General features: G+C 40.4%; 1 protein-coding gene across 1 annotated transcript in view; it reads left to right on the top strand.

Annotated features, from left to right (window-relative positions):
• The first annotated feature begins 5579 nt into the window (after positions 1-5579).
• SLC1A3 (solute carrier family 1 (glial high affinity glutamate transporter), member 3) overlaps positions 5580-25252 on the top strand; it is an 85566-nt gene continuing 65893 nt past the window's right edge. The window contains exons 1-2 of the mRNA XM_008573086.1: positions 5580-5665; positions 7262-7519. Coding sequence (XP_008571308.1) covers positions 7339-7519 — 181 coding nt within the window. The 5' untranslated portion in view covers positions 5580-5665; positions 7262-7338. The remainder of the gene's footprint in view (positions 5666-7261; positions 7520-25252) is intronic.

Genomic DNA, 25252 nt, shown 5'->3' with positions numbered 1-25252 from the left:
TGTGGTTTAGGGACTACGAACATAATGAGACCAGGAATCAAGGGGTTCCAGTTCTAAACCTCAGCTTGGCACTAAGGAATTAAGGCACAAGCTGACTTAACTTCCTCATTTGTTCTTGTTTTCTAACTGTGATGTGTACAACACACGAATTGAGGAGGTGCTTCAGGGGCTACCTGGGGGAACATCCATTCAATTAGAGCAGACCTACTTGGATCTATTACATATTATAATGATTGAAAAAAGTAACTCATTGGCTTTTTTTTTTTCCTTCTTCTTCTTCAAGTTTGATGTTTACTGATACCCTTTCTCCAAGTCTTAGAGTTGGAGATGGCCTGGTGAACTCTCTCAAGTTGTGGCTTCATTGCATCCATTTATTCATACAGCAACTCTTTACAGAGCACTTTCTGTTCTGGTCCCTAAGCACGTGGTAGTTATTGACACAGGCTCAACCCTCAAAGAGCTTACAATCTAAACAGTGGTAATGACTCTGGAAATTTAATCCCAGGGGGCCTTGGGAGCACATAGGTGAGGTAAGCAACTCTCTTGGATTTGGAGAGTGGGAAGAGTTTAGAGTTGACTTCCAGAAAAAAATAAGAGATGGTAGGCCTTCCTTTTAATGTTGTTTACTTTCTTTTTTATCTGTCTTTAATATAAGCTGTTGGGGACTTCTTTTGGAAAAAGATGGGAAAAGATGAGAATCAAAGTTCTAAGAACTGTTAAGAACTCTCATTCTATCTGACTATAATCCTGCACAAATTGCTTAATCCCTACGAATCCCCTTTTAAACATCTGGATATGCAGGACTGGTAATAATAGAATGTACCTCAAATTATTATCACGAAGATAAAATTAGATACTGTGTGTAAAAGTACTTATAAAACTATGAATCCCTATAAAAATGTTCACTATTGTTGCTAACACTGCCAAAGACTTTAATTCCACTTAACCTACAGATCTTTCTCAACTAAACTGAGATTCTGATCCTACAAGGTTTGGCTCCTGTTGAGTAACTGGGAAAAACGTCACTTTGTAATATAAATAATAATTAATAACAATAACACTTAAGAAGTCTTCATTAAAAAGCAGAACTTCTTTAGCTTTAGTAAATGGTGAAAATTGTTAGATTTTTTAAGCCATCATTATAGCCAACTCTTAGCTAACCTGTGATAAAAATGGCTGGTATACATTCTCACCACTTGGGATCTATTTAGGGGGATCCTCTTGCTTGTCTTCCCCCTTATGTTGGGGTTTCCTAAGCCTCTGCCCTGGCTCAGACCTCTTCCTAATCCCATCAGAGGTCAAAACATTAACACGTGCTAGAGGCACATGCTGGTAACTAAAATGAGTAAAGTGGGCAGGCCAAATGGTCTGGAGAGCACACACTTCATCTAGAGGAGGAGGCCTTGACTCAGTGTCAGTCTAGCCCTTGAAGGGACACAATATTGTGAGATTGTCCATATTTTTCAACAGAATCTAGTTTTTCAATGGGAATGGGAACTATCCCAGTTTGTAAATGAGCCTCCTCCCCCACGGCTTCCTCAATTCTCACTCACTTGAAGGCTTTGCATTCTGCCTAACATTAAAATCACTCCAGCTCTTAAATCCTGTGGTTCCGCATTACCCAGTAGAGTTCAAATTCTTTAATTTGGTGTTTTGGGCCCTCCTGGCCTATTCTCCAGCACGAACCCCTACCCATTCCCTGCCATGTCACATTATGCCTGCTATGTGCAGACACCTTGCTAGACACTGTGCACGCAGTGGAGAACCAGGCATGGCTCCTTCCCTCAAGTTGCTCTCAGTCTTATTGGCAGGCTAACTAGTAAATAGACCTCAGCACCGAGTTCCCATAAACTCTCAGTGGGGCCCTCTCCTGGTCTGCTGAATAATTACAGATGTGTGTTTGTGCACTCCTGGAGGAAAGGAAATGGTATTTGGAGCACAGTGTGAATGAATGAATGAATGAATGAATGAATGAATGAATGAATGAATGAATATGATAAAGGTTAATTAGAGTTCACCTCTCCATAGTTGGATTTTTCTGGCTTTGTATGATTTTAAAATAAAATCCAGTCAGTTAAAAATCCAACTAACCAGAATTCACTACGGGTTTTTTGCTCTTTTGCCTTTTACATTAATATTTAAGAAGGAAAAAATTTAAGACAAAATGAAAGACCAATTACAAGTACTACTTCTACTCCTACTCCCTCTAGCATGTCCACTGTTATATCCTGGGGTCAAGTCAGGTCCTGTTCATTGTCTTAACATTCTATGATTTTCAAATTGTGGAAGGAGAATTGACAGTTTTTATGATGATCCAAGTATGGAAGCTATTTGAACAATGATAAAAAATACTTAAGAAATTAAAAATAAAAGTGGAAAACATTCACTAAAGGGTAAAAGTTATAACATCAAGGTCAAGTGTTCAGATCCCCATACCAGCCAGCCACCAAAAAAAAAAAAAAAAAAGGTTAAAAAGTTTTCTAGGGCCGGCCTGGTGGCGCACTGGAGAGTGCGCCGCTTGGGAACGCGGCAGTGCTCCCGCCGAGCGTTCGATCCCATGTGGAGACCGGTTCCCGCTCACTGGCTGAGCGCGGTGCAGGCGCAACACCGAGGGTTGTGATCCCGTTACTGGTCAGTAAAAAAGACAAAAAGAAAAAAAAAAAATTAGGAATTCTGTGTTGTTTTAACAGAATTTTTTTAAAAAGAAAAAAAATTAGGGAATTCTTGTAAATTGGATTTTCTGAGCAAGAAAATGGATTAGAAAACTTTTTTTTTTTCTTTTTGTCTTTTTTACTGACCAGTAACGGGATCACAACCCTCGGTGTTGCGCCTGCACCGCGCTCAGCCAGTGAGCGGGAACCGGTCTCCACATGGGATCCAAACCCTCGGCGGGAGTGCCGCCGCGCTCCCAAGCGGCGCACTCTCCAGTGCGCCACTGGGCCGGCCCCAGAATTCCTAATTTTGAATGCTGAAATTTGACTATCTATACTATGTTAAGATCAACACTTGCTTATTTTTGTGATCTCTCATACTTCAAACCAATCATTGGGGATGCTCTATTCAAGGATGAGTTGGATTTGGTTGTTTCTTGTTATACTGACTTTGTTTCCCTAAAGAAAGAATTTACCTACAACATACTTAATCAAAGAATGTTCAAAGAACACTTTTAGCAGATTTTTCAAAAGGAGCAGCATTTGCCACAAATATTTGTTTGTGTTTTTTTTTTTCATTCTGGAATATGATTCCCTGGCTCTGTGTCCCTCACTCCCAGTAGCTTTAAATGAAATACAGCATATAGAGGCTTGTTCATAATTCTCTGATCTTTCATTTACTTAGTGTTTCTATGAAGGAAAAAAAATGTTTCAATGCTCAAGGGTCTTACCTATAAGGGGGGGAGCGGGGGATAGAAATAGGTGTTGAATAAATTCAGGTCACCCCCAGGGCATTATTGCTATAACTGTCCAAAAAAGAGAAAGTGATGCTTACAAGAAATGATTCCCAATATTTCCCTCAGACTAAAACCTTGTAATTCCGATGAACTCTGAACTGAGACTCTTTGCATCTCATTTTCTCATTAGGTTTTATTACAGCCAACAAACCTTTCACTGGTGAATTACTTCCCTTCTCGGTGGAACACCAGACTGCCATAATGTCTACACTATCTGAAATGATGCAATGGTTTCTAACCAAGCTTTAGGGATTAGGAAAAAAAGGAAAAAAGAAGGGACACCAGGGTCTTCTCATCTCTATGCTAACCAAAGTATGGTTTTCTAGCTCTTTTTCTTGCCTAAGAAAAAAATTTTTTTTTAAAGAAAAAAAAAAATCAAGGTCACTGGGCTTGAAACTCCATTTAAAATCATCCAATTTTTCTTTCAAGTTCCCTTGAAATACAACTCATTTCCACAAGAAATGTGGATAAATTAGTCCTAAACTCATAGCTCAGATAGGACCTGGCATAGAAAATAAATGCTTTTAAAAGTACTCATGGTGTTGAGAAATGAGATCCATGCACCTAGGCCAGAGGCATGAACATAAAAACAAATAGTTTTGCTTTAATACAGAAGGTTGAAAAGCATTTTGTTTCACAACTTTGTATTATACCATTCATTTATAAAAGTTACTTAATGTTTCCTTCATATCGGGCATAAGACAGGTTCTTGCCCTCAAAGAATGTAGCATTTAGTTGAGAAACCAAAACTTAACATGATTTTGAGAAGGACGCAGTATGATAGTATAATTGTTAAACGGATGGCACAGATGCTAAGTGATCTAGGAGATCAGAAAAAGGTCAATATCACTGAGGGCTGGGGCTTTCAAGAGAATGTATTTTCGATAAACTCCTAAAATGATGTAAAATCAGAAAGTTGTTTTAATAAATGTTAATTTGTAATTTTAAAACATTTACATTTACATTGCTTTCCTATCAGCAGCTGTTCAAAAAGACATACATGGAACAGTTGAAGCTGGCAGGAAACAGTTCTTTATAATCTCCCTGGATTTGCTAATGAGGGAAGAAAAGACATACTTTCGTGGTAGATAATCAGAAACAAGAATTGAGCAGATTTTGCATGGGAATATAAAATTTAGTGAACAAGAACTCTTGCTATGATTTTTGGTATGAGTTTTTGTTTCCAATGAACTATTTTCTTCCTGCTAAACAAGTTTGAAGTTTGGGGCACAAGTCAGACTCAAAAAACAAATTTTGAAAATTTTAATATCTATTTTCTCTTTAAGAAAGGTGAACTAGTTAAATTTTCAAGGTGATGAGAATTTTCTAACTCCTAAAAGGGAGTTGGGGGGGGACATTTAGTATCCTTTAAAATCAAAGCATCTGAACAGCAACTTGTCTTTTGAAGTCAGGAAACTTCAAATGTGTTGCATTCTCGGTCATAAAATGCTTTTTGTTTTATAGTTTGGCAAAGATACTGGTCTTTTTATGTTTCTTACCTTGTCAGTCTTTGTAATGCGGTCAGTCTGAGCTAATTTAGAGCTGTTACAATGGAGTTTAAACTGCTAAAATAGGGTCATGTCTCATCTTGTGTTTTTAGTGACGTTACACAAGTTTACAGAACTGGGGTAAGAATTTTTTTTTTCCCCTCCATACTTGATTACATTCAGGGTCTTCCCAAGAAATGTCATTTATTTCCCCAATTTTAAAAAAGAGGGACTTTTTCCTAACAGTTGTACGACCAGGCAAAAGAGCACACCCTCATGTTCCCTTAAGGGGAGGAAACGTGCAATACTGTGAGGTAATTAAATGTAGCCTCAGAAAAGTCTTTGCAACGTTCTAATCAAGACTTCCAGCTTTCTGAGTGTGTGTGCACTTTATTTTGCAATTCTTCCTGGTCCCGATTTTGCATTTCTAATGAAAGTGAAGTGACAAAGCGTGAAAACGGTCTAAGGAACAAAACAAAGCCAGCAAGCATGCTTCTGGTGTGCCAAGATTCATCAATATTCCAGAAACCTCGGGGATCCCCCTCCTTCCCGGGGCTGTTTTCGTCTCCCCACTCCCCCTTTCCCGCGCGCTGACTCCTCCCCTGCTCTTAAGTCGCCTGATGGTAACTTGCAGCCCGAGCACATGCAGGCGCTCAGGACGAGTTGTCACTGCGTGGTGCCTGCCGCGGAGTTCACCTTGTCACTGCCTGGGCTTACAACATCAGGAAAGGTACGTGTAACGTCCCGCGTTCCTGCCGGGCTTGCTCTCTGGTTCCAGTCCTATGCCGATGCATTTTGTTTCCCAATCAGAGGAGTAGCGAGAGTAAAAGCTAGCCATTTTGGTAGATCAAGCCCGTGTTAGTAATTCGATTAGGGACATGTGGTGTCTATTTATGCCGGGTCCTCTCCTGATCTGGGGTTGAGTCATTCCGAGTGGATTGGGGGCAGATGGTGGCTGGAGATCGAAAAAAGAGAATCAAGCTCGAGCTGGGCTGTTTCGAAGCAGAGAGAATCCGAGCTATTAGTGAAAAATCTGGTCTTTTCCTCTCCCCTTCTTCACTTCTCTCTAAGCTTGTAATCTGGTGTGAAGTCTTAAACAGGTTGTAGGTGTTACCATCACTGACCCAACCTGCAATTTTAGTTAGAAGTCACACTGTTAAGACAAGTCTCTTTTTCCACACTTGGATTTGCCAAAAGCTTGCGAGGAGTCCCTTGGTTTCCAGTTACCTCCCCCACAGACGCACACTCTGGCTGCTGCTGCTGCTGCCAGATACACACGTCCACAGGCTGGTTAGTCTGTACTGGGATTGATCACCGGGAAGGCTATGGATCAGAACTCTTGGAAAGCAGCAGGACGAATCCCTTGGTTTTTTAGAACAGCTCATTTCCACCAAGGAAAGAGATTTACTTAAATGTATTTGAATAACCTAAGAGCACATTATAGAAACCAGAAACCACACACTGTAATGTTGGGAATGAAAATTGGATTGATCTCTTCAACTGTCCTAGAAATTCTAAATTTTAAAATACTTAAAAGCCAATGATAGTTTCCTCAGAGGACTCCAGTATGTTTACCACAAAGACAAATGCTACTTTGTAATTCGATTCATAATAAAAATGAAGATGAATTACGATTTCAGATAATTTACAGATGCACCCAGAGCACTTTGCTTATTTCATGGAAAAAATTAAGAAGTTATCTTATAAAAGAGTTAAATGTATTTCCCTGTCCTGTGGTCACTTGTGTTCTATTATGACCATATTTACTAGTTGATATTATTATGTTTTTTCTTAATGAAGAAAATAGGCAGTCACTACCTGTTACCACATATAACAGAAATATTCAACTACTGCATATCAGTATCCTAATCCTTTTTATTGATGTGGTTATGCCTTCAATGATGTATACAACATAAGTTACCAGGTAATTATTGAGTGGTTCCTGTGCATTCAGTTCAAATGGACGTTTATTGAGTGCATACATTGTGCAAAGCACTCAGCTAGGTGCTGGAGGGTAGAGGGGGCATAGCAGGTGCTCAGTCACAACCAGCTCTGAGGAACCTTTCATAGCCCCATCAGAGGGGGAAGGACGAACTAAAAAAGCAGAATACAAGTTTATGCCCATGTATTCTGAATTTGTGCACATTTCTCACACGTGGTCTAGGAAAATATGCACATTGTAGCCTTGAAGCCTCGTATTGCAGCTCTCCAGTCCTTGATTCCTGCTGAGATTATGCAATTTGCCAAGAGCTTGCCCTGGTGTGGGGCAGTACCAGCTTCTCACTTCCAGAGGCTGTAACTCTTGTCTCTCTCTCTCCCGCTCTAGTTGTGTTCTCTAACACCAAAGAGGTTTGGCTTTCTGGGGGTGATTCTGATACACTGAAGTGCAAAGAAGAGTCAAATATGACTAAAAGCAATGGAGAAGAGCCCAAGATTGGGGGCAGGATGGAAAGATTCCAGCAAGGAGTCCGTAAACGCACACTCTTGGCCAAGAAGAAAGTGCAGAACATCACGAAGGAGGATGTTAAAAGTTACCTGTTTCGGAATGCTTTTGTGCTGCTCACTGTCACCGCTGTCATTGTGGGTGAGTCATTTGATAAAAAACAAAAAAAAGAAAAACTGTATCTTGTTTCTCTGGGGCATCTGGCTGCCTGGAAACACTATCAGATGGGCCGATTGTAGGTATTCAAAACGATAGTCCAGGCTTTCCTCTGAACTTGAAGATTCTTTTCCATAATAATGACAGTTTGTTGGCATGTTTGGAGCAATATATGGTAAACACATGGGGATCTGAAAGAGGCATCATTGGGCATTGTGCAAGTCAATTGTGTGGGGAAGGGAAATAAATTAAATACTTTCCTATGTCATGTAAGGATAAAGGAGTGATAATTTAATCATTAGGCATGAGCAGTTAAATAATAACAAAAACAAGCACACATGCTAGATTTGGCCAAAATGTAATTATTATACAAATGTCACTTTCACTTAAAACTAATTTATACAATTAGTACACCCAAACTGAGATAGAGTCACTAATTATATTCTAACTGGTCCTGACTTGAAACTGAATATAGACGCTTAGACAGAGAGGCCGAATCTTTTACATGTTTGCACTCTCTCACCCAGTGACTGGGAAAGGTAAATTGGGAAAAATGTTAACACAGGTCTCATTCATTGCCCTGCAGAGCCTGCCATAACCAGCTACACCGTATTTGAAACATTTCAGTCTCTTATTAATTTAGCATGGTTGACAGCAATCTATACTAATAAAATGTTATTGTTTGGTTGGTATATTGGTACCTGAATGTATAGTTTATGACTGATGGATGGCATTGATACTACTTTAAAATATACTGAAAATATACTACTGAAAAAACTACTTAGTTGGAATTTTTTACCAAATCAGTATAGAAATCATTAAGTTGGCATATATAAGCCAATGCCAGATTGTGAAAAATACTCCAACTTAAATTTCTACTGATTTTCCACACACAAAAAGGCATACGTGAGGGCCAGCCCGGTGGCGCACTGGATAAGTGCGCCGCTTGGGAAGCGAGGCAGCGCTCCCGCCCGAGGGTTCGGATCCCACATACAGACCGGTTCCCGCTCACTGGCTGAGCGAGGCGCGGGGGCAACGCCGAGGGTTGCAATCCCGTTGCCAGTCCCCGGTCCGGTACGGGGGCAATACTGAGGGTTGCGATCCGTTGCTGGACACAGAAAAAAAAGACAAAAGACAAAAAAAAAAAAGGCATACGTGTACCGTTTTAATCTCTACCTTGGAGTTTGCTGAGGTCCCCCTCAACTAGAAAAAGGTAATGACAATAAAAATTAAGAAAGTTTTGTAGCATATAAATTTAATTAAAACTTTGCCCAAGAAAATAGGATTTTTAATTGCAGGCAAATAGAAATACACCAGGAGAATATAGTTTGTCACAATATTTCAGATAAATCTCATTTCAATATCTTTGGCTCCTTTTAGAATTGTTGGTAATTAATGATTGCTCAGTTAACTTTAGAGATGTTCAGAGAGAATGTGTCCTGATTGACTCAGAGAAGTAATGGCTTTCTATAGTAGGTTCCCAGGTTTGAATATGTCCCTGGAAGAAGTATTTCAGTATCATGTCATTGTCCTGGAAGTCAGTGCAAAATGTGGCATGTTTGCCTCATTGTTTGCTGGGAATCACAGTCATTGTCAAGCCAAGCAGTAGCTGCATAATAATATTAGCAAATATTTGTGTAGTACCATTCTGGCTACTTTCTAGATGTATTGCATATGCAGTCATCCCTCAGTATCCTTGGGGGATTGGTTCCAGGACCTCATGCAGATATCAAAATCTGTAAATGCTCACATCCCTGATAGAAAGTGGCATAGTATTTGCATATAACCTATGCACATCATCTTGTGTACTTTAAATCATCTCTAGATTACTTTTAATACCTCCTACAGTGTAAATGCTATGTAAATTATACTATTCTTATTATACCATACAGTTTAGGGAATAATGACAAGGAAAAAAGTCTGTACATGTTCAGAACAGATGCAGTTTTTTTTTTCAAATATTTTCCACCCATGGGTGATTAAATCCATGAATGTGGAGCCCATGGAAATGGAGGGCTGAGTGTATTGGCTGACTTAATCCTCAAGCAAGGCTATGAAGTGAGTGGGTAGGGATGATTACTACAATCTTCTTCATTTTGTAGATGAAACTAATCATGGGGAGATGAATCAACTTTCCAAAGTCACAAGGCTAGTAAATGCTGGAGAAGGAAATCAAACTCAGTCTAGTGTCAGGTCATCCTCTTAACCGCTCTACCATCCTTCCTCTCTGCTCTGCTGACTGGTTGATGTCTTGTGAGAGATGCCAGCAAGGGACATGAATCCATGTGTTGGTGGAGGACAGTTAGCAAGCAGTGCTAGAAGTATTCACATGGCAATGTCATTTTGCTACACAATATGCCCCGTTAAACTCAACAGAAAACTTATAATTCTCCCACAACGATTAATCCATGTCCCTCTCATTCATTTAACAAATACCCATTTATTTTGCAATCCGATATGTATAATAACAGAGCTCAGTAATACTAGAGTATGTTTGGGAAAGATGCAGAAATGCATGTTCAGAATGGTTTTCTAAACATCAGAAAAGTTTTCTAAGATACAAATGTTTCCATTAAAAAGCAAAAGAATGGAAAGTAATAAAACCTGAACATGGAAGAAAGACTGATGGAGAAGCAAGTCCCTAAGTGATTAGCACAAAGAAATAACATCTCTAATAAAAGGAAGATAATTCCAGTATTTAAGAGTCTATTTTCTCCAGGAGTTCTGGGATCATTTCCTAGCCCAATGAGGCCTTTCCTAAGATGTGAGAGAACAGCAGTAAGAGTTGGCAATAAGGTAGATAAGTTGGCTGGAGGCCCTCGTGGTTGGCTTTACTAATGGAAACTGAGGAGGTTGAAGCAACAAGAAGGCACTGACAAAGAAACACATAAAAAGAGCTCATTTACAGTCAGAGACCACTGAGTCTATACCAAAGACTTGCAATAGCAAATAGACAACTTAGTGGCAAACGCTTTTAGGCGAGAAGGAAGAGCCGTTCAGTTATCTGTGGGTGCTTCTTCCATTGAGGAAACAAAGGTTCCATTTATCTTGTCACTGGGTTCTGTGTCTACATCAGCGCTAAAAGAAATAATAGGGAAAGAATGTGTCTGGATACCAACTCTTTAATTGATTTGCTGCAGCATGGGGGGTGGGGGGAATGGGAAAAATGCAAGCAAAGAAGAAGGAAATAGTTACTTTCCCCAAAGATGAGGTGAGAAGAACTATAACTATTAGTTTTCAAATCCTGAGGTTTTGCTTGCTTTTTGTAAAAAAAACACTGGGAAAACCTATACACTGGGGTGAATTCTTTGTTCAATATGTTTTGTTTTGTCTGTTTGAAGTAAAATGAATGTGCATTTAATGTGTAGAAGAGGGAACTGGAGAAATATTACAGGGTAGGGCTAGAGACATGTGAATACATATACAATCCTCTACAAGCATAAGCATAGAAACACCTGTGCAATTTGATGTCATTTTCAAGAAATGACATTTCTAATGTAATTTCTAAGCAATGTCAAAGTCTGGTTGTGTCATGCTATGACAAGAGATCATGTAACAAGAGCAGGTTAACAAGCTCAAACAAGGCAGTGCCAAATGCTAAGTCCCTTTAAGAGCATTCATTAAGAAAGCATTAGACAGTGTGTCTGACAACAACCACACTGAGAAGAGTAGTTACTGTCTTTCTTCCTCCAGAAAACATTTTCTCATTTCAAACTGTGGTAAGTTGTATTAGAGTGACCTCAGACATCTCACTTAAAGAAAGGGAAAGTCCATTGTCACATTCAAGTCCCAGAATGCTGACTCTTTCCATGTCTAGGGAATGAATTGCACAATAAAAATAAAATCTTGGGCCAAAGAATTATGAAGAAATAGGTCACAAAGTCAGCTGCAAGGAGTGGGAGTCTGCAAATAGAATTGCATGCACTCGCTGGTTTTACCTGGAGATCACGAACACAGTAACTAGCATCTTTCTCTGCTGTGGGTCTTGCCACACACATGCACATAAAAGCTCACATTTGAGTTGTCTTTTATATGGGTTTGAAAAAAATTGGTGACTTCTCAGGAAAGAAAACAAACTGACTAAAGTTTTATAAAGCATTTCCTCCCACTCTCTAGTACTCTTTGGCAATAAATTTTAAATGCACTAAAAATTCTCTAGTATCTCTGGAAGGATATACGAGAAAGTGATTGCTATGGCTGCCTCTTGGGATAGGATCAGGGTGTCTGGAGAATGGGGTGGAAGGAATATTACTTTCCTCTGAATGCATTTTTTGTATAGTTTAAATGTTTTTTTCATGTATTATCTAGTACATCTATCTATTATCTACTAAATAAGTTAAATTATTTTTCTAAAAGATATAATGATATTCACCAATTAAATAAATATTGAATGTCGTGTATCTGGCCCTGTGCTATGCAGTGGGGAATTCCCTTCTCTTGACTAGTTTAGTAGGACAGATGGATGAAAATTAAGATGACAAAGGAACATACAAGGATCAGAGGCAGTTATAGAGAAGTTTATATTTACCTCTCAACATTTTTTTAAATGAGCTCATACTATGCATACTGTTCTATATAATATATGTTGGCATCTTTCTGTGTAGGTACATTAGAGGTTCCATTTTCTCATTAACAGCTGCATTGGGAGCCCTAGACTTGCCATATGATGAAAAGTGTGTGGCTTTTGATGGATAGACCTGGATTCATTTCCCAGCTGTATTATTTAATGGCTGTGTCACCCTCAAGAAGGCATTTAATTGTTCTGAGTTCTGTTTCCTCACCTGTCATTATAGCCATAACATATATTGCTAACAATAATAGCTAACACATACTGTGTGCCAAGCACTGTTGTGTTTAAGTATATTAACTTTATTGAATTCTCACAACCACCCAGGGAAGCAGACATTTGCATTACCGTCAGTTTACAAAGGAGGAAACTGAAGCTCAGATACTTATCACACAGGCGATGCATATTGAATGAGATTCAAATCTACCATTCTGGCTCCAGGCTCATATTCCTGTTGGCACTGTTCAGGGCGCTGGTCCCTGCCCTCAGGGAATGCCCATTCTAGTTCTGTTCCTGCAGTTAGCTGAGGATCTGCACTGAAGCATCAACAGTTGAATTGAGAGATCATTAGAAGGGTCGCTCGTGAGACTTGGTGATTGAATGAGAGAGGGTGGACTGCAGGCTGCTGGCCCAATTTCTGACATAGGTGACAGAGTGGTAGATGGAGCCACCAGTGAAGGTAGAATACAGGAGGAAGATGCGGGAGTGGAGAGGCGGCTGCATGCAGGGAATAAGTGCAGTTTTGGACACGTGCAGTTTGACAGGCAGTTGCCACTGTGGTTGGTATACAGTAGAAGAGCCTCGCTCTAAACAGATCTGGAAGGTATTCCTGTGATCTCCAGGCTGAATGAGGGCAGTACTGTCTTTGGATGTTAAGTGAATAACAATCAGTGAATCAGGCTTTCCTCCTGTGTAAGCTACTATCGTGAGTCTGTTCTCGGAACGATGTTAACTCTAAAGTCTGTCTTTCATGCCTGAAAGCAGTAATCTTTCAGAAATGCCGTCGTGGTATTTTCTGTGCCTCAGACATATACACAATATCTAGCTGAGTCAGTCGGTTCAGCCAAATGGGTTAATCGATGTGGTTTACTATCAGCTGCTGGGCTGAACCTAATGGTAGCGGGACCACACAGCCAACTGCTTGAGTTAGTGGAGCGGGCACAGTCCGACAGTCATGCTTGTGTCACCCCCACTTCCTGAACCCCCTGACAGTGGGGCATCTCCACATGGCTTGAGCAGCAGGAATCCAAAGAATGGCAGACAGATTTCCAGGTTCAGATTGATGATTTCTTCAACATTTCCTGGAAATGAGAAGGAAGAGAGAAGTTTCAAGAAGCTGGGAGGGGGGAAGCGGGGGGCTGAGGCAAGCCCTCCCCTGGTGTCACCAGATCTCAGCTGTGTGCAGAGGCTCCCAGGGCAGAGGACTGGGAGAGAAGGAAGCCGTGGATTTGCAGTGCCCTGCTGAGGAGAAGCAACACGGGGGCAGTATGTAAGGAGTGGAGTCTCAGTTCCCTCTGCTTCGTTTTCTCGCCAGAAAGCAGAAATACTGAAAAATTGTCAGGGCTGGCGATGGCAAGTACCTGACACACATGCCCACCGCAGGCATGCATCCTGGCCCTCTCTCCACCCTGTCAAGGGCACTCCAGGGAGCTGCCTCCTACTGTGAGGGTAGAGTCCAGTAAGGCGTGGTGGGGATCAGAGCTGTTGGTTCTGGAGTCAGACGACCTAGGTTTATGTCACAGTTCTGGAATTGAGCCTCTGTTTCTTCATGTGTGAGATAGAACAATTATAAAAACTCTCTACCATGATTTATATCCCAGTTCTGCCATGTATAAGCCCCGTTACCTTAAATGATTGCCCTAAATGCTTGGCAGGTAAAGTGTCCATAGAAACTGCAAACCTCTCATCTTTTATTGACATCTCTGATATGGCATCAAGTGTGATATGCACTGATTTGATGAGGCTGATCTTCCAGAGAACTATGAGACCCAGAGATTTGGGGAGGATGAGGAGCAGGGATGGGAGAAGATATTCATCTGGTTCAGGTTTAGGAGAAGGCCCGAGTCTCTAGCTAAGGAAATAGAAGATACTTCTCCTAAAACTGAACTAGGTGAATATCTTCTCCCAAGAGAGCTGTAGGAAGAGACTTAACAGTTGTAAAGGGCTTTGAGAGGCAGAGTAAGTGATACTGTCATTATCTGTCCTTTACCTCCTCGGCCTCCTGAACAGAACCAGAAAGTAATCCCCAGGCAGCCGCTATCTCAAGACAGACTGCTCGGTGGTGGGAGTGCCTGATGGGAGGTGCCTCTCTCAGGAAAACAGGGATTGGCTTGAGAAAATGTTTTTAATAAATGTTATAATACACTCAACAGTGCATTTTTTGTTCATACCACTGGGGTCCAATCTGAGAGTTCACCAACCCCCAGTTTCTCCTTTTCTCCAGCATTTGGTGTCTACGGCTCACTAACTGCAACCCCCATCAGAGTGGGGGTTAGGGGGATGAGGGGTGCCAGAACTTTGAGAGAAATGTTGCTGGTTTCCAAGAGAGTTGGTGAAGGGTATTTTGAAACAGGGGATAGGAGGCTTAATGTTGTTCTAAATTATCTCTGGATTATATTTTGCTCTATTTTTCTTCCTGTTAACTCAGATATTGAGAAAACTGACTAGGCGATTTTGAATTTCTCTTTCAAGTAAGTAATCAAATAAGCAGATGTGTTCGGAATGATTATCTGCAATAACAATGCCTTCCATTTTTGTGGTGTTACAGTTTATGAGGCACTTTCCTGTTGCACTTTGTGTAGCAGTGTAGGTCTGTGGCCAGTCCCCTCTCCTGATTCCGATCTGCAAATGTCTGGAATGCAGCTGAGAAAGTATCGAGTCTAAAGGTCCTGGTTACAGACCCAGTCCTACCATCAACTAACTCACTTGAAGATTTGAGGCAAATCTCTGGGCCTTCTATTTCCTCATGGACTAATGTCTGCTTCGAACTCCAATATTTTATAATTTTAAGTCTAGTTTGCCTTTCTCTGGAGCCTCAGAATACACAGAATAAGGAACACAGGTGTTTCTTTCCACCATAAGACACTGTACCATTGCAGTGACTTTTTTTCTATACTGTTAATCTCCCAACTCATTCAAGCTGGTCTCTCCAATCTAACAAGCAGGCGCCTTCTCTCCTGTTGACTTCTTGAGGGCTGGCAAGTCCTGACTCTGGGTCTGATGATCCATGATTCCAAACCAGTGTTTGAGGACACAAGTGGGACACACTTCTGCAGAAGCCACTTCTGCCTTCAGTCTTCTGACCAGCTCTCATAAATCAGAGGAAGAAAATGGTGGGCCTTTGTTGCTGCTAGAGAATAAGCAGGACTGTGAAGAGCCTACTCTGTGTGGAGGAGGCAACCAGAGTTTAAGGACCATCTTTTCCAAGCTGTACATTCCAGGTACTAGAGTACTTGATATTTATGGAACATGGGGATGCAATCATTTATCAAGTATTTTGTCTGGCAGCGAGGTGAGCTGTATCATTGTTGTGAGATGAGGAAACTCACAGAGCACTTCAGGGCACAAAGATTAGCCGTTATACTCACCGGTATAAAAATTGCATTTTATGTCAAGCTTCAGTGCTATCAAAATTGCCCAGAGCCCATTCCCTAGGCCAAGAATGTTCACAACATTATGCCCAATCAAGAGATATGCTCAAGAAGCTTTAAAACCAAAAGAAGGATTAAAAACCCCGAAACTAGATAAAAGAAGACATTCCCCAGATGAATTAAGACAAGGGAGGGAAAGACACTCCTTTCTCCCCTCTCTGTTTCATATCAAAGATTTAAAGGTAAATTTAGGAGCAGTGGGTTGAAAGGCACACTCACGATTTGAATTTCAAGACTGAGTTTCTGTCTCCAAAGAGGGCAACTCCATTCTTGTACCCAGAGAGACTGCTCCGGTTTTCCAACAATGATTTCAGGCCAGAGAGAAGACAGCGTGTTATCAGCGAGAGAGTTCTTATTCAGAACCTTGTAAGATGAGGCTCACTTATGCCGAATGAGAGTAGGTGTAGTCAGTTGCTGCCCTCGCACCCTGAAAAGATGGTTCCCGCTTTTAGATGCATTGCATCTCTTGAAATTCCATCTTTAAAGCAAGCAAGGCAAAACCCCAGCGACTGGAAGCCTGCTGCTGTCTTCAGCCGGTTGATGAATGTGAAGATAAAGGCATCTAGAAGGAAATGAGGAGCAAGAGTTGTCTTTGTTTTTATTTATTTATTTTTATCTTCTCAGTCTTGCTTTTGTAAGGCAAATGAAGTAGTCATGTAAGCAGAGCTAAGATTCAGTAAACTTTGTAAGTTCTGGCATTGCAATGCTTTACACAAGACAGCGGATGGTGAAAGAGCAAGTTGCGTTTGCCGAGTGCTTTACGATGTGAGGTTGCACTTGTGGTAGGTACATGGGTAACTCCAAGGCTAATGGGCAGAAGCAGCACAAGACCTAGCCTGTGACAATTGAGTTCACAGTTTTTTCAGATTCATTTTTTTGTCTCCAGAAAAAGAGAGCTGTATGGTCAGAAAGTGACCCACTCACTGTAAATCTGAGCACAACTAGTGGCTTTCCTCTTGATGGCCTAAACTTGTTGTTGAAGAAAATTAAAGCAGGATTGAGGACAAATCAACCCAAAAGTGACTTTTAAAAAGATCCAACCACTTGCAGAGGGAGAGAGCGTACCTAGGGATATAAAGTGGAGTGGAGGAAACGAGGATGGGGAGGGGGGTGTGGATAATTGGGTGGGGGACACAGGGTATAGTCACAATTTGTGGTAATGGCTGCCTGTATGGATCTGACCATCACATGTTGGGCACAAGTGGTGACAATGAGCTCTGTATCTCAGGAATATCCATAACTAATAAAAAATAAATAAATAAATAAGTTCTAACCATGTAGCAGAAACCATGTAGAATAGAGAGTTCTGTAAGATTTTTTTTAAAAAAAAGTTGTGGGCTTTTTTTGTTTGTTTCTTTGTTGTTTTACTCATGCATTAAAGAAATTTACATAGTCCAAAATCCAAAAGTACAAAAGGATATAAAAAGAAACTCACCCCTCTCGCCCAGGGATCCAGTTTACCTTGTTACTTGTTCCTTGTACACCTTTAGAGTTAATTTTATGAGTATAAAAATAAATACATACTTATTCTTTTTTTGCCCTTTTGTACACAAATGATGGTATACACAGCCCACTTTACACCTTGCTTTTTTCACTTTGCAATATATCTTGGGTACCTTATTAGCACATAGAGGGTCTCCTCATTCTCTCGGGGAGCTGTGTTGTATGGGTGTACCATAATGTATTCAAGCAATTCCCAATTGATGGACACTTAAGTTGTTTCCAGCCTTTAAGTATTATTAGAAAACATGGTACAATGAATAATGTTGCACAAAAGTTATTTTACCCAGGTAAAGTATATCTGTGGGATACATCCCTAGACATGAAATTGCTGGGTCTAAAGGAATACACATTAGTGATTTTGATAAATATTGCTAATTTGTACCCTATAGAGGTTGTAGTAATTTGCTTTTCCAAACTGTGGGATTTAAGAAAGGGTTAGCCTTGCTTCTGCCACTGCCAGACAAGGATGATTAGACTTTGCAGTTTGTGCGGGGTGGCCAGATAGACCAACTAAAGAAACTCAGAAAATAGGTACATTGGGGAAAAAAATGTAGCTTTGAGATAGAATTAAGCAGATGCAGGTATCCCAGCTCTCTGTTTCCAAAGTCAGGATTTAATTCAGATAAGATACCCAAAGCTTTCGTTTGTATGGTACATTTGACTCTCAAAGCACTTTCACATCCCTTGCCATCTATGATCTCCACAAGCTGTAAAGGAGATGAAATAGGATTTCGGGGGCCGGCCCGGTGGTGCACTGCTACAGTGCGCCGCTTGGGAAGCGTGGCGGCACTCCCGCCAAGGGTTCGGATCCCACATACAGACCGGCCGCTCACTGGCTGAGCGAGGTGCGGGAGCAACACCGAGGGTTGCGATCCCGTTGCCAGTCCCGGTCCGGTACGGGCGCAACACTGAGGGTTGCGATCCGTTGCCGGTCACGAAAAAAAAACAAAAAGAAAAAAAAAAAAAGAAATAGGATTTTGGTTTTTATTCCTCCCTCTGAACCATTCCCCTTTTCCCACCACCAATTTAACAGAAAAAGTTTAGAAATCAAAACTCTGAGTGACTTGTCAAGGGCACTTAGAAATAAGAAATAGTTGGAAATAAGACTATGGAAACCAGGTCCCTGCTTCCCAGGCCAGCCTCAGCTCTTTTAGGTACAATTTTAGATGATGCATCCTGCCTGTAAATATTCCCCAAAACACTGGTTCTGATAACCTGAGGATCTGAGCACAAAAGGATCTCCAATGGATTCTAGGGCAGAACATAAAATCAGGAAATAGGAGTAAGCTCGATCGCACCAGAGACATGTATGTGAGCAGAACAGAGGCTCTGTGAAGAGAACAGAAGAGGGAATAGGTGGTAAATGGGGCATCCTTGATATGCATGGGTCAATGACACAAACAAAGACACAGCGGGGAACGTGGAAAATTTTAAGTATATTTCATTTCCAGCTTCTACCCACTCACAGTGATATGTTTTGTAGGGTTTTTTTTGTTTGTTTTGTTTTGTTTTTTCCAGAGAGTAATGTAACAGGTTTTGATGACTTTAGTTGCTATTTCTAGAACAGAAGGTTTTTTCTAAATGACAGTGGATTGGACATTTAAAAGAACTGTAGAATTATTTGTAAATTGCGTTACCGTTTCACACAGCCTTTGCTAGTGCAGTTTCAGGAAGAGAGCACCAAGCTTTTTTCAGAACTCCTACCTAGGTTCTTCCAAAATAGTTGCCTCTCATGGTCACCACGTGCCATCTGTGTATGCACCCTACTTGGTTGTCAGTCACCCAGGGCTGGTTCATCTGGGCACCACTGGTGGAACAAGGATGGAGCAGGTGGTTCCCACCTCCAGCAATGGGAAATACCAAAGGACAAAAGAGTGAGGCAGGCCAGGGCCTAAATCTCTGAAGCATATGAGAACAGAGGAGTGGAGGGAGGGTTGAGAGGTTGCCTGCAGCACAGAGTGACTTCTCACCAAGAAATGCCTGGAAACTTGGGCTGAAGCAAAAGACCAGGGACCAGCAGAACTCTTGGCCAGGTAAATTCACCATTATTATCCCCTTGCCCTCTTTGTAAAAATAAGCTGATGGAAATTTATGTCTACCAGCTTCAACAGGCTAGCATGAGACAGGCTTATGACTTCTCCAAACTGGACCAAGTCCTGAAACAGAAACTTTTATTCCATCTCTCAAATAAGTATTTACTGCAAACCTGCCATAATAACTGTAATGGCCAAGTTGATAAATTGTTTTTGACTCATTAAATGCTTTCATATGCTTTATCAAGGAGTTTAGAATTTATTAGAGGAAACAAGATGCGTCATATAAAGCAGGCGAGATTTATAGTGCTTTTGGTTTACGTGGTTCTCTTAAACTCAGGACATTTAGCTGAGAATATTAAAGTACAAGAGGATCTTAGATAATGCCTGTTCCAATCTATTTCTCCCATTTTGCAGATTTTAAAAAAAGAAAGAAAGAAAGAAAAAAGAAGCCCAAAGAGATTATGTGATTTGAAGGTATGGAAACAGGCAGATCTAAGTTTGAAACCCCATTCTGCCACATCACATACTGCAATGTAACCTTGGACAAATGTCTTATTCTTTCTAGGCCTTAAACTCTTCATTAATGACATAATGACATTAAATCCTATAGGTTTGAAGTGAAGATTAAATCATTTGTATAAAGAATCGGTTAGCCTCATTTACTGGCAGAATCAGTCCCAGAACCCTCATCTCTAAGTCTGAGTCCATGATCTTTCTACAGCCTCACATCTGCTCTTCCTCCTCAAAAAACCTACCTGTGAGAGAATTAGGGATCAGGAACTATCATTCCTCTTTTGTGAATCTAGAAACCTAAGCATATGAGAAATCATAGTTTAGTTACAATCCAATTTCACAGATCCTGTGAGAGAAATCGCAGTGTTTCAAATGGAGGGAACTATCATTCCTCTTTTGTGAATCTAGAAACCTAAGCATATGAGAAATCATAGTTTAGTCACAATCCAATTTCACAGATCCTGTGAGAGAAATCGCAGTGTTTCAAATGGAAGGATGCTCTTTGGGGTAGGCTACTGCACTCATGGGGTGCAGTGGGAGTAGGATTTACTTGGGAGCACAGAGCAAAGAGGTTCCTGCATTCAGGAAGCATGTTCAACACCAGCTGGGGGACAGGCACTGGGGGACACTGGTCATCTAAAAGAGACTAAGTCACATTATTTGTTATCCATTCTGCAATACATTAAGCACCTACTTTGTGCAAGAACTGTTTTAAGGACTTAATATATATCAGTGAACAAACTGACAAAAAAAAAAAACCAAAAACCCTGATCTTGTGGAGTGTACATTTTAGCAGCAGAGACAATAATAAATAAGCATAATAAATTAGAAAATTATTTTGTATTTTGGAAGGTGATAAGGGCTATCAAAACAAATAAGACTGACTAAGGGAGAACAAAGTTCAGGGTAGGCCTCATTAAGAAGGTGACATTTGAACTAGGTCTTAAAGAAAGTAAACCTTGTGGCTATCTGGGAAAAGTCAGTGCAAGGACCATGAAGTGGGGTCATGTCTAAGGTGATGGAGGAACAACGAGGAGACGAATGTGGAAACAGAGGTGAGGGGAGCAGAGTAGGAGCTGGTCTGTGAGGTGTGCTGGAGCTGGGGAGCGGCTCAGGTGCTGCCATTGCATGGCTTTAGGCTTTGCTCCACTTGAGATGGGAGCGAGTGGAGGGAGCAGAGGAGTGAAATCCTGACTGAGGTGTTAAAAGGGTCCTGCTAAGCATTATGTTGAGAATAGGCTGTAGGGAGTGAAGTGGAAGCCAGGAAACCAGTTTGAAGACTACTGCGTAATCCAGGCAAAAAGGAGAGTGACCTTTAGATCTTGGAGCCTTCTTCATTTACAAATTATAAAAAACAAATTGAGGCATAAGAGGCAAAGGAAGGACTTATCCAGCGCCATGTGGAGAGTTAATGGCAGGGCTAGGACTAGAATCCCAGCATCATCCATTCACCAAATATCTGTAGAGCATCTTCTCTATGAAGATAGAAGCAGCTTGGGGAGGAGGCCCAGCAACCTTTGTATGTTAGGTAGACCCTTAACTGCCATATGTAACTCACTCATTGAGTGTGGGTGGGACTTGGGACTCACGTCTAACCAACAGAATATGGCAAAGTGGATGGGCTCTCGCTCCTGTGATTATATTACATTGTACATCACATTGTGTTATCTTGAGACATATTAGTGCTGGTGTTTTTTGTTTGTTTGTTTGTTTGTTTTGTTTTGCTACATAAATGCAAAGATCCTAACTGGGAAATAGTAGCATTTGTCACATAAAACCAGTGGTGTGCTATGAATAAAAATATTTGATACTATTATTTTCCTTGAGCCATCTTACATACAAGCGGACAGCATGGTCCTCTTTCTGGCTAAAGATCTGCAGGCAGAGCCTTTTCTGGGTAGGAGTTTGAATGTCCTCTGGCTGGTTTGCAGTGTAAATGCTGGAGGAGCTAGTTGGCTCCTCTGGGTGTGCGCTTGGTAGTTTTCTTATGGTTGGCCTCAGAATGTGGAGTCTTTCTCTCAAGATCAATGTTTCTATTACTTACAGATTTCCTTTTGGCATCTGAGCTCCTTTGGGGCAACACCTCTTCTTTTGGAGGATTTTGCATTGTGAGTAATAACTCTAGAAGGCTTTGGTCTGCCAATCTGTTCATAAGTTTGTAGATGGAGAAAAAACTTTAGTAAAATTTCAAACTCCAACATTTATTGAAAGTTAAATTGGGTGACTTGGTCTAAATTTTACTTCAAATTGTGCCTCATCCTTTTACTCTTAAATATTTTTTGGCATATTAATATTTCAATAGTTTTATCAGATAAAATATGGACCAAGTTCTTAAAATAAGTCTTAAGCTTTTATTTGGTTGTGCATGTTTGGCCTTAAAAAGCAAGTCCATGATGTATTCTTTCTGAGGCACCATTGTGCACATTGTATCTTAGTTTAGAAAGTGAGATGATATTTAATCTTCCAAAGAAGCGTTTGTTGTACAGCCTCCCCAGGGAAAACACTGAACCCCTGAAGGACTTTCTTCTTGAGCTTTCCACATTAGGAGAGATGTGTTTTTTAAGCAAAAATGCATCTTTGTTCATAGCATTCAACCAGCACGGTTAATTTTGATTATCTCAAATATTCTAGTTAAGATATTTCCTAGATTCTAGAAATCTTGTTAAAATAATAAAACAGAAATACTATAAGACTGTTGACCAAGAGTGAGCAATCTGAAGTTTGTTACAGCTTTACAAATATTTCTGGGAAGTTATCCTGATTTTTATTGTTATTTTTGCAGAGTAATCAATAATAAAGGATCCTTTTTTTTGCACTGAGGATCTGGTGGTCATAAATCTTTTTATTAGTTCTGGAACAATCAATACACCGCAAATAAGTGCTCATTAATGAAGCTCAGTTTTGCAGAGACTGAGCTGCTCTTCCAAAAGGAAACAGGACTCCTAAGACCTTGTCCTGCTACCTCTCCTTGGTAGGAAGGGCAGAATGAAGAGGGCTCTTGAGAAGTCTATGCATCAGCCTGTGAGAATGCTTTGCAGGGGAGGCTTTTTTCATTGCAGGTCTAGAATGTTGTCAGAACCCTCAACTGTTTACCAAGAAAAGCAGTGTTTGCATTCAGAGCATTTCCTCTTGATTTGATGCTAATAGCTAGCTGATCCTACCACTGGCTTCACCTTTAAGGCTGCTTGTTAAAGCAGAAAACTGAAGAAAAATGTCTTTTATTTATTTATTTAGAAATGAATTGAAAAAGATGTTGACTTTATTAAGTAAAATCAACAAAACCTTTCCTCAACTTCAGCTCTAGATTTAGTTAACCTAATTCAAAATAGAACAAAAAAGTAGGCAAAATATTGCATATTAACTTAGGCTCCTAAAGTACTGTAGAAAGTATAGTGGGTGAGTCTGGACACTGCAGCTGGACAGCCTGGATGTGAAATGAACCTCAGCCACTCATCGTGGCCTTGGACAAGCAGCTTGACACCTCCAAGCCCTCTGTGGCTCCAACCTGTACCAGCCATGTGGTTTTGGCAATTTACCTACCCTCTCAATGACTCTGGATCCTCACCTGTGAGATATGAATAATGATAGCCCTGGCCTCAATTTGTGAGCCAGTGTGCTCGTGAGTACATGGCACCTGCCCTGTGCCCAGTGAGTATTAACTGCTATTGTTAAGGATGCAAACCCTGAAACATATTTTTATTTAATGTCTTTTCCACCTTTATTACTGATGGTTTCCAATGATTAAAATGTGTGCAGTGGAGGAAAAAGGCAGGCTATTTTAATGAGTAAATTGTACATAAGTTTAGTTCAATCATTCCATAAAAAGGGATTGGTGTAACCATTTTAAACAGTGACATGGTACTAATAGTATTTTGAGGTCCTTGACAAGTAAGAGGACCTGTAAAGGGTTTATTTTTAGCATATCCAAGATTATTACTCAAGGGCATGCAAGATGTTGGAGTTGGAGATGCTGAAGACAAGGAGACAGGCTCATTTGACAACTATCCTCAGGCCCAGGCTTCAAGGAAATGTTTATGTTTAAAGTGCATTTCAAGTGTAGTAGAAAGAGCACTAGGCTTTGTTTAGAATCCCTCAGGTCAACAGTTTATTAGCTGCATAAGCTTAAGCAAGTTAACTTCTGAGCACCTGGTTATTCATCTTTAAAACAGACATAATAATATTTATGTCATAAATTTGTGATAAGGATTAAATGCCACCTTAACACATAGTAAGGCCTCAATAATACTCCCCTTCCACAACATAATCTCTTTCCCAACAGTAGAAATGGCTCACTTGATAAACTCAGAGATGGAAAACTGATCAAAGCACAGACAGGGCAAAAATGATTCAAAATGTCCCTGCCATCTACTGTCAACTCTAAACAACTCCACTCTTCAAGACATTTGACCTACAACTATTCCTTATTAAAAAAAAAAAAAAGTCTCCTCACTGCTGTTCCTACTATAAAGAAGAGCTTTTAGAAAATGTGAGTTCTGTATTGGAGAATGTAAAGAAACTGGGACACGTCCCAGAGTAGCTGATGCCAGGACTGCACTTCCAAGCAAGACCAGCTTGTTGACTGCAAGGAGACACACAAAAAATCACCACCTCTTGAGACTTTGCCTCCCTGACTGTCTTGCTGCTGTTCTGTTAGATATCTATTTGTCAGGTTGGCGAGTTAAGGGACTTTGTCATTTACACATGGCCCAGAATTTATTCACTGAGTTGCCTTGCTTTTGCTCCTGACACCTAAATGAAAATTGGTTGCACTGAGTAAATGCGGGTTTGATGGGGAAAGAGGAGAGAAAGTAACAGAACACCCAGAAAGAGAAAGAGGCTGGATACAGCTGAGGTAGTTGTACAAGGGGAAGAAGAATCAGTGTTGGTACTGGGCAGACTTTGGGAGATGAAGTCAAATGCACCCAGGATTTAGAAAGATATTGCTTCCGTCATCAACACTGGTTGGTCTCTTGCTCTTAGAACCTATATCATTAGTAGAGCAGCTATTCTATCAATTATTTATAAATTATTAATTAAATAAGTTTTCTGGACTAGTCGGGATTTTACCCTCCCTTGGAAATATTGTTGTGTATAAGTAAATACATTTCTGATAACAAACAGCCAACTTAAATATGAACTTGTTAAAACCAAGCCTGGTCTGAGGTTGTTATTTGAGGGATATCTAAAATTCCTAACAGCTTAGTATGTTCAAATTCCAGACGTCCAAATGAGTTTCTTGTGTTTACTGTGCACATTTTTTGTTGTAATTGAATGACAAATGTTTAAATGCATTTAAATAAAGAAAACATATAATCAATTCCAGTAATATTGCATTTGATGGACATAAAACAAATTATTTTTTGAATTTGTTATAAGAAGTACTTATCAATGAGTGGCGTGGCTTTTATATTAAAAAGCAGGGAAGAACCTGATATAACCAAAGCCTTTT

Source organism: Galeopterus variegatus, unplaced genomic scaffold, assembly GCF_000696425.1.
Source record: "Galeopterus variegatus unplaced genomic scaffold, G_variegatus-3.0.2 Scaffold873, whole genome shotgun sequence".
Classification (NCBI taxonomy): domain Eukaryota; kingdom Metazoa; phylum Chordata; class Mammalia; order Dermoptera; family Cynocephalidae; genus Galeopterus; species Galeopterus variegatus.
This window is presented reverse-complemented; position numbering and strand designations above follow the sequence as displayed.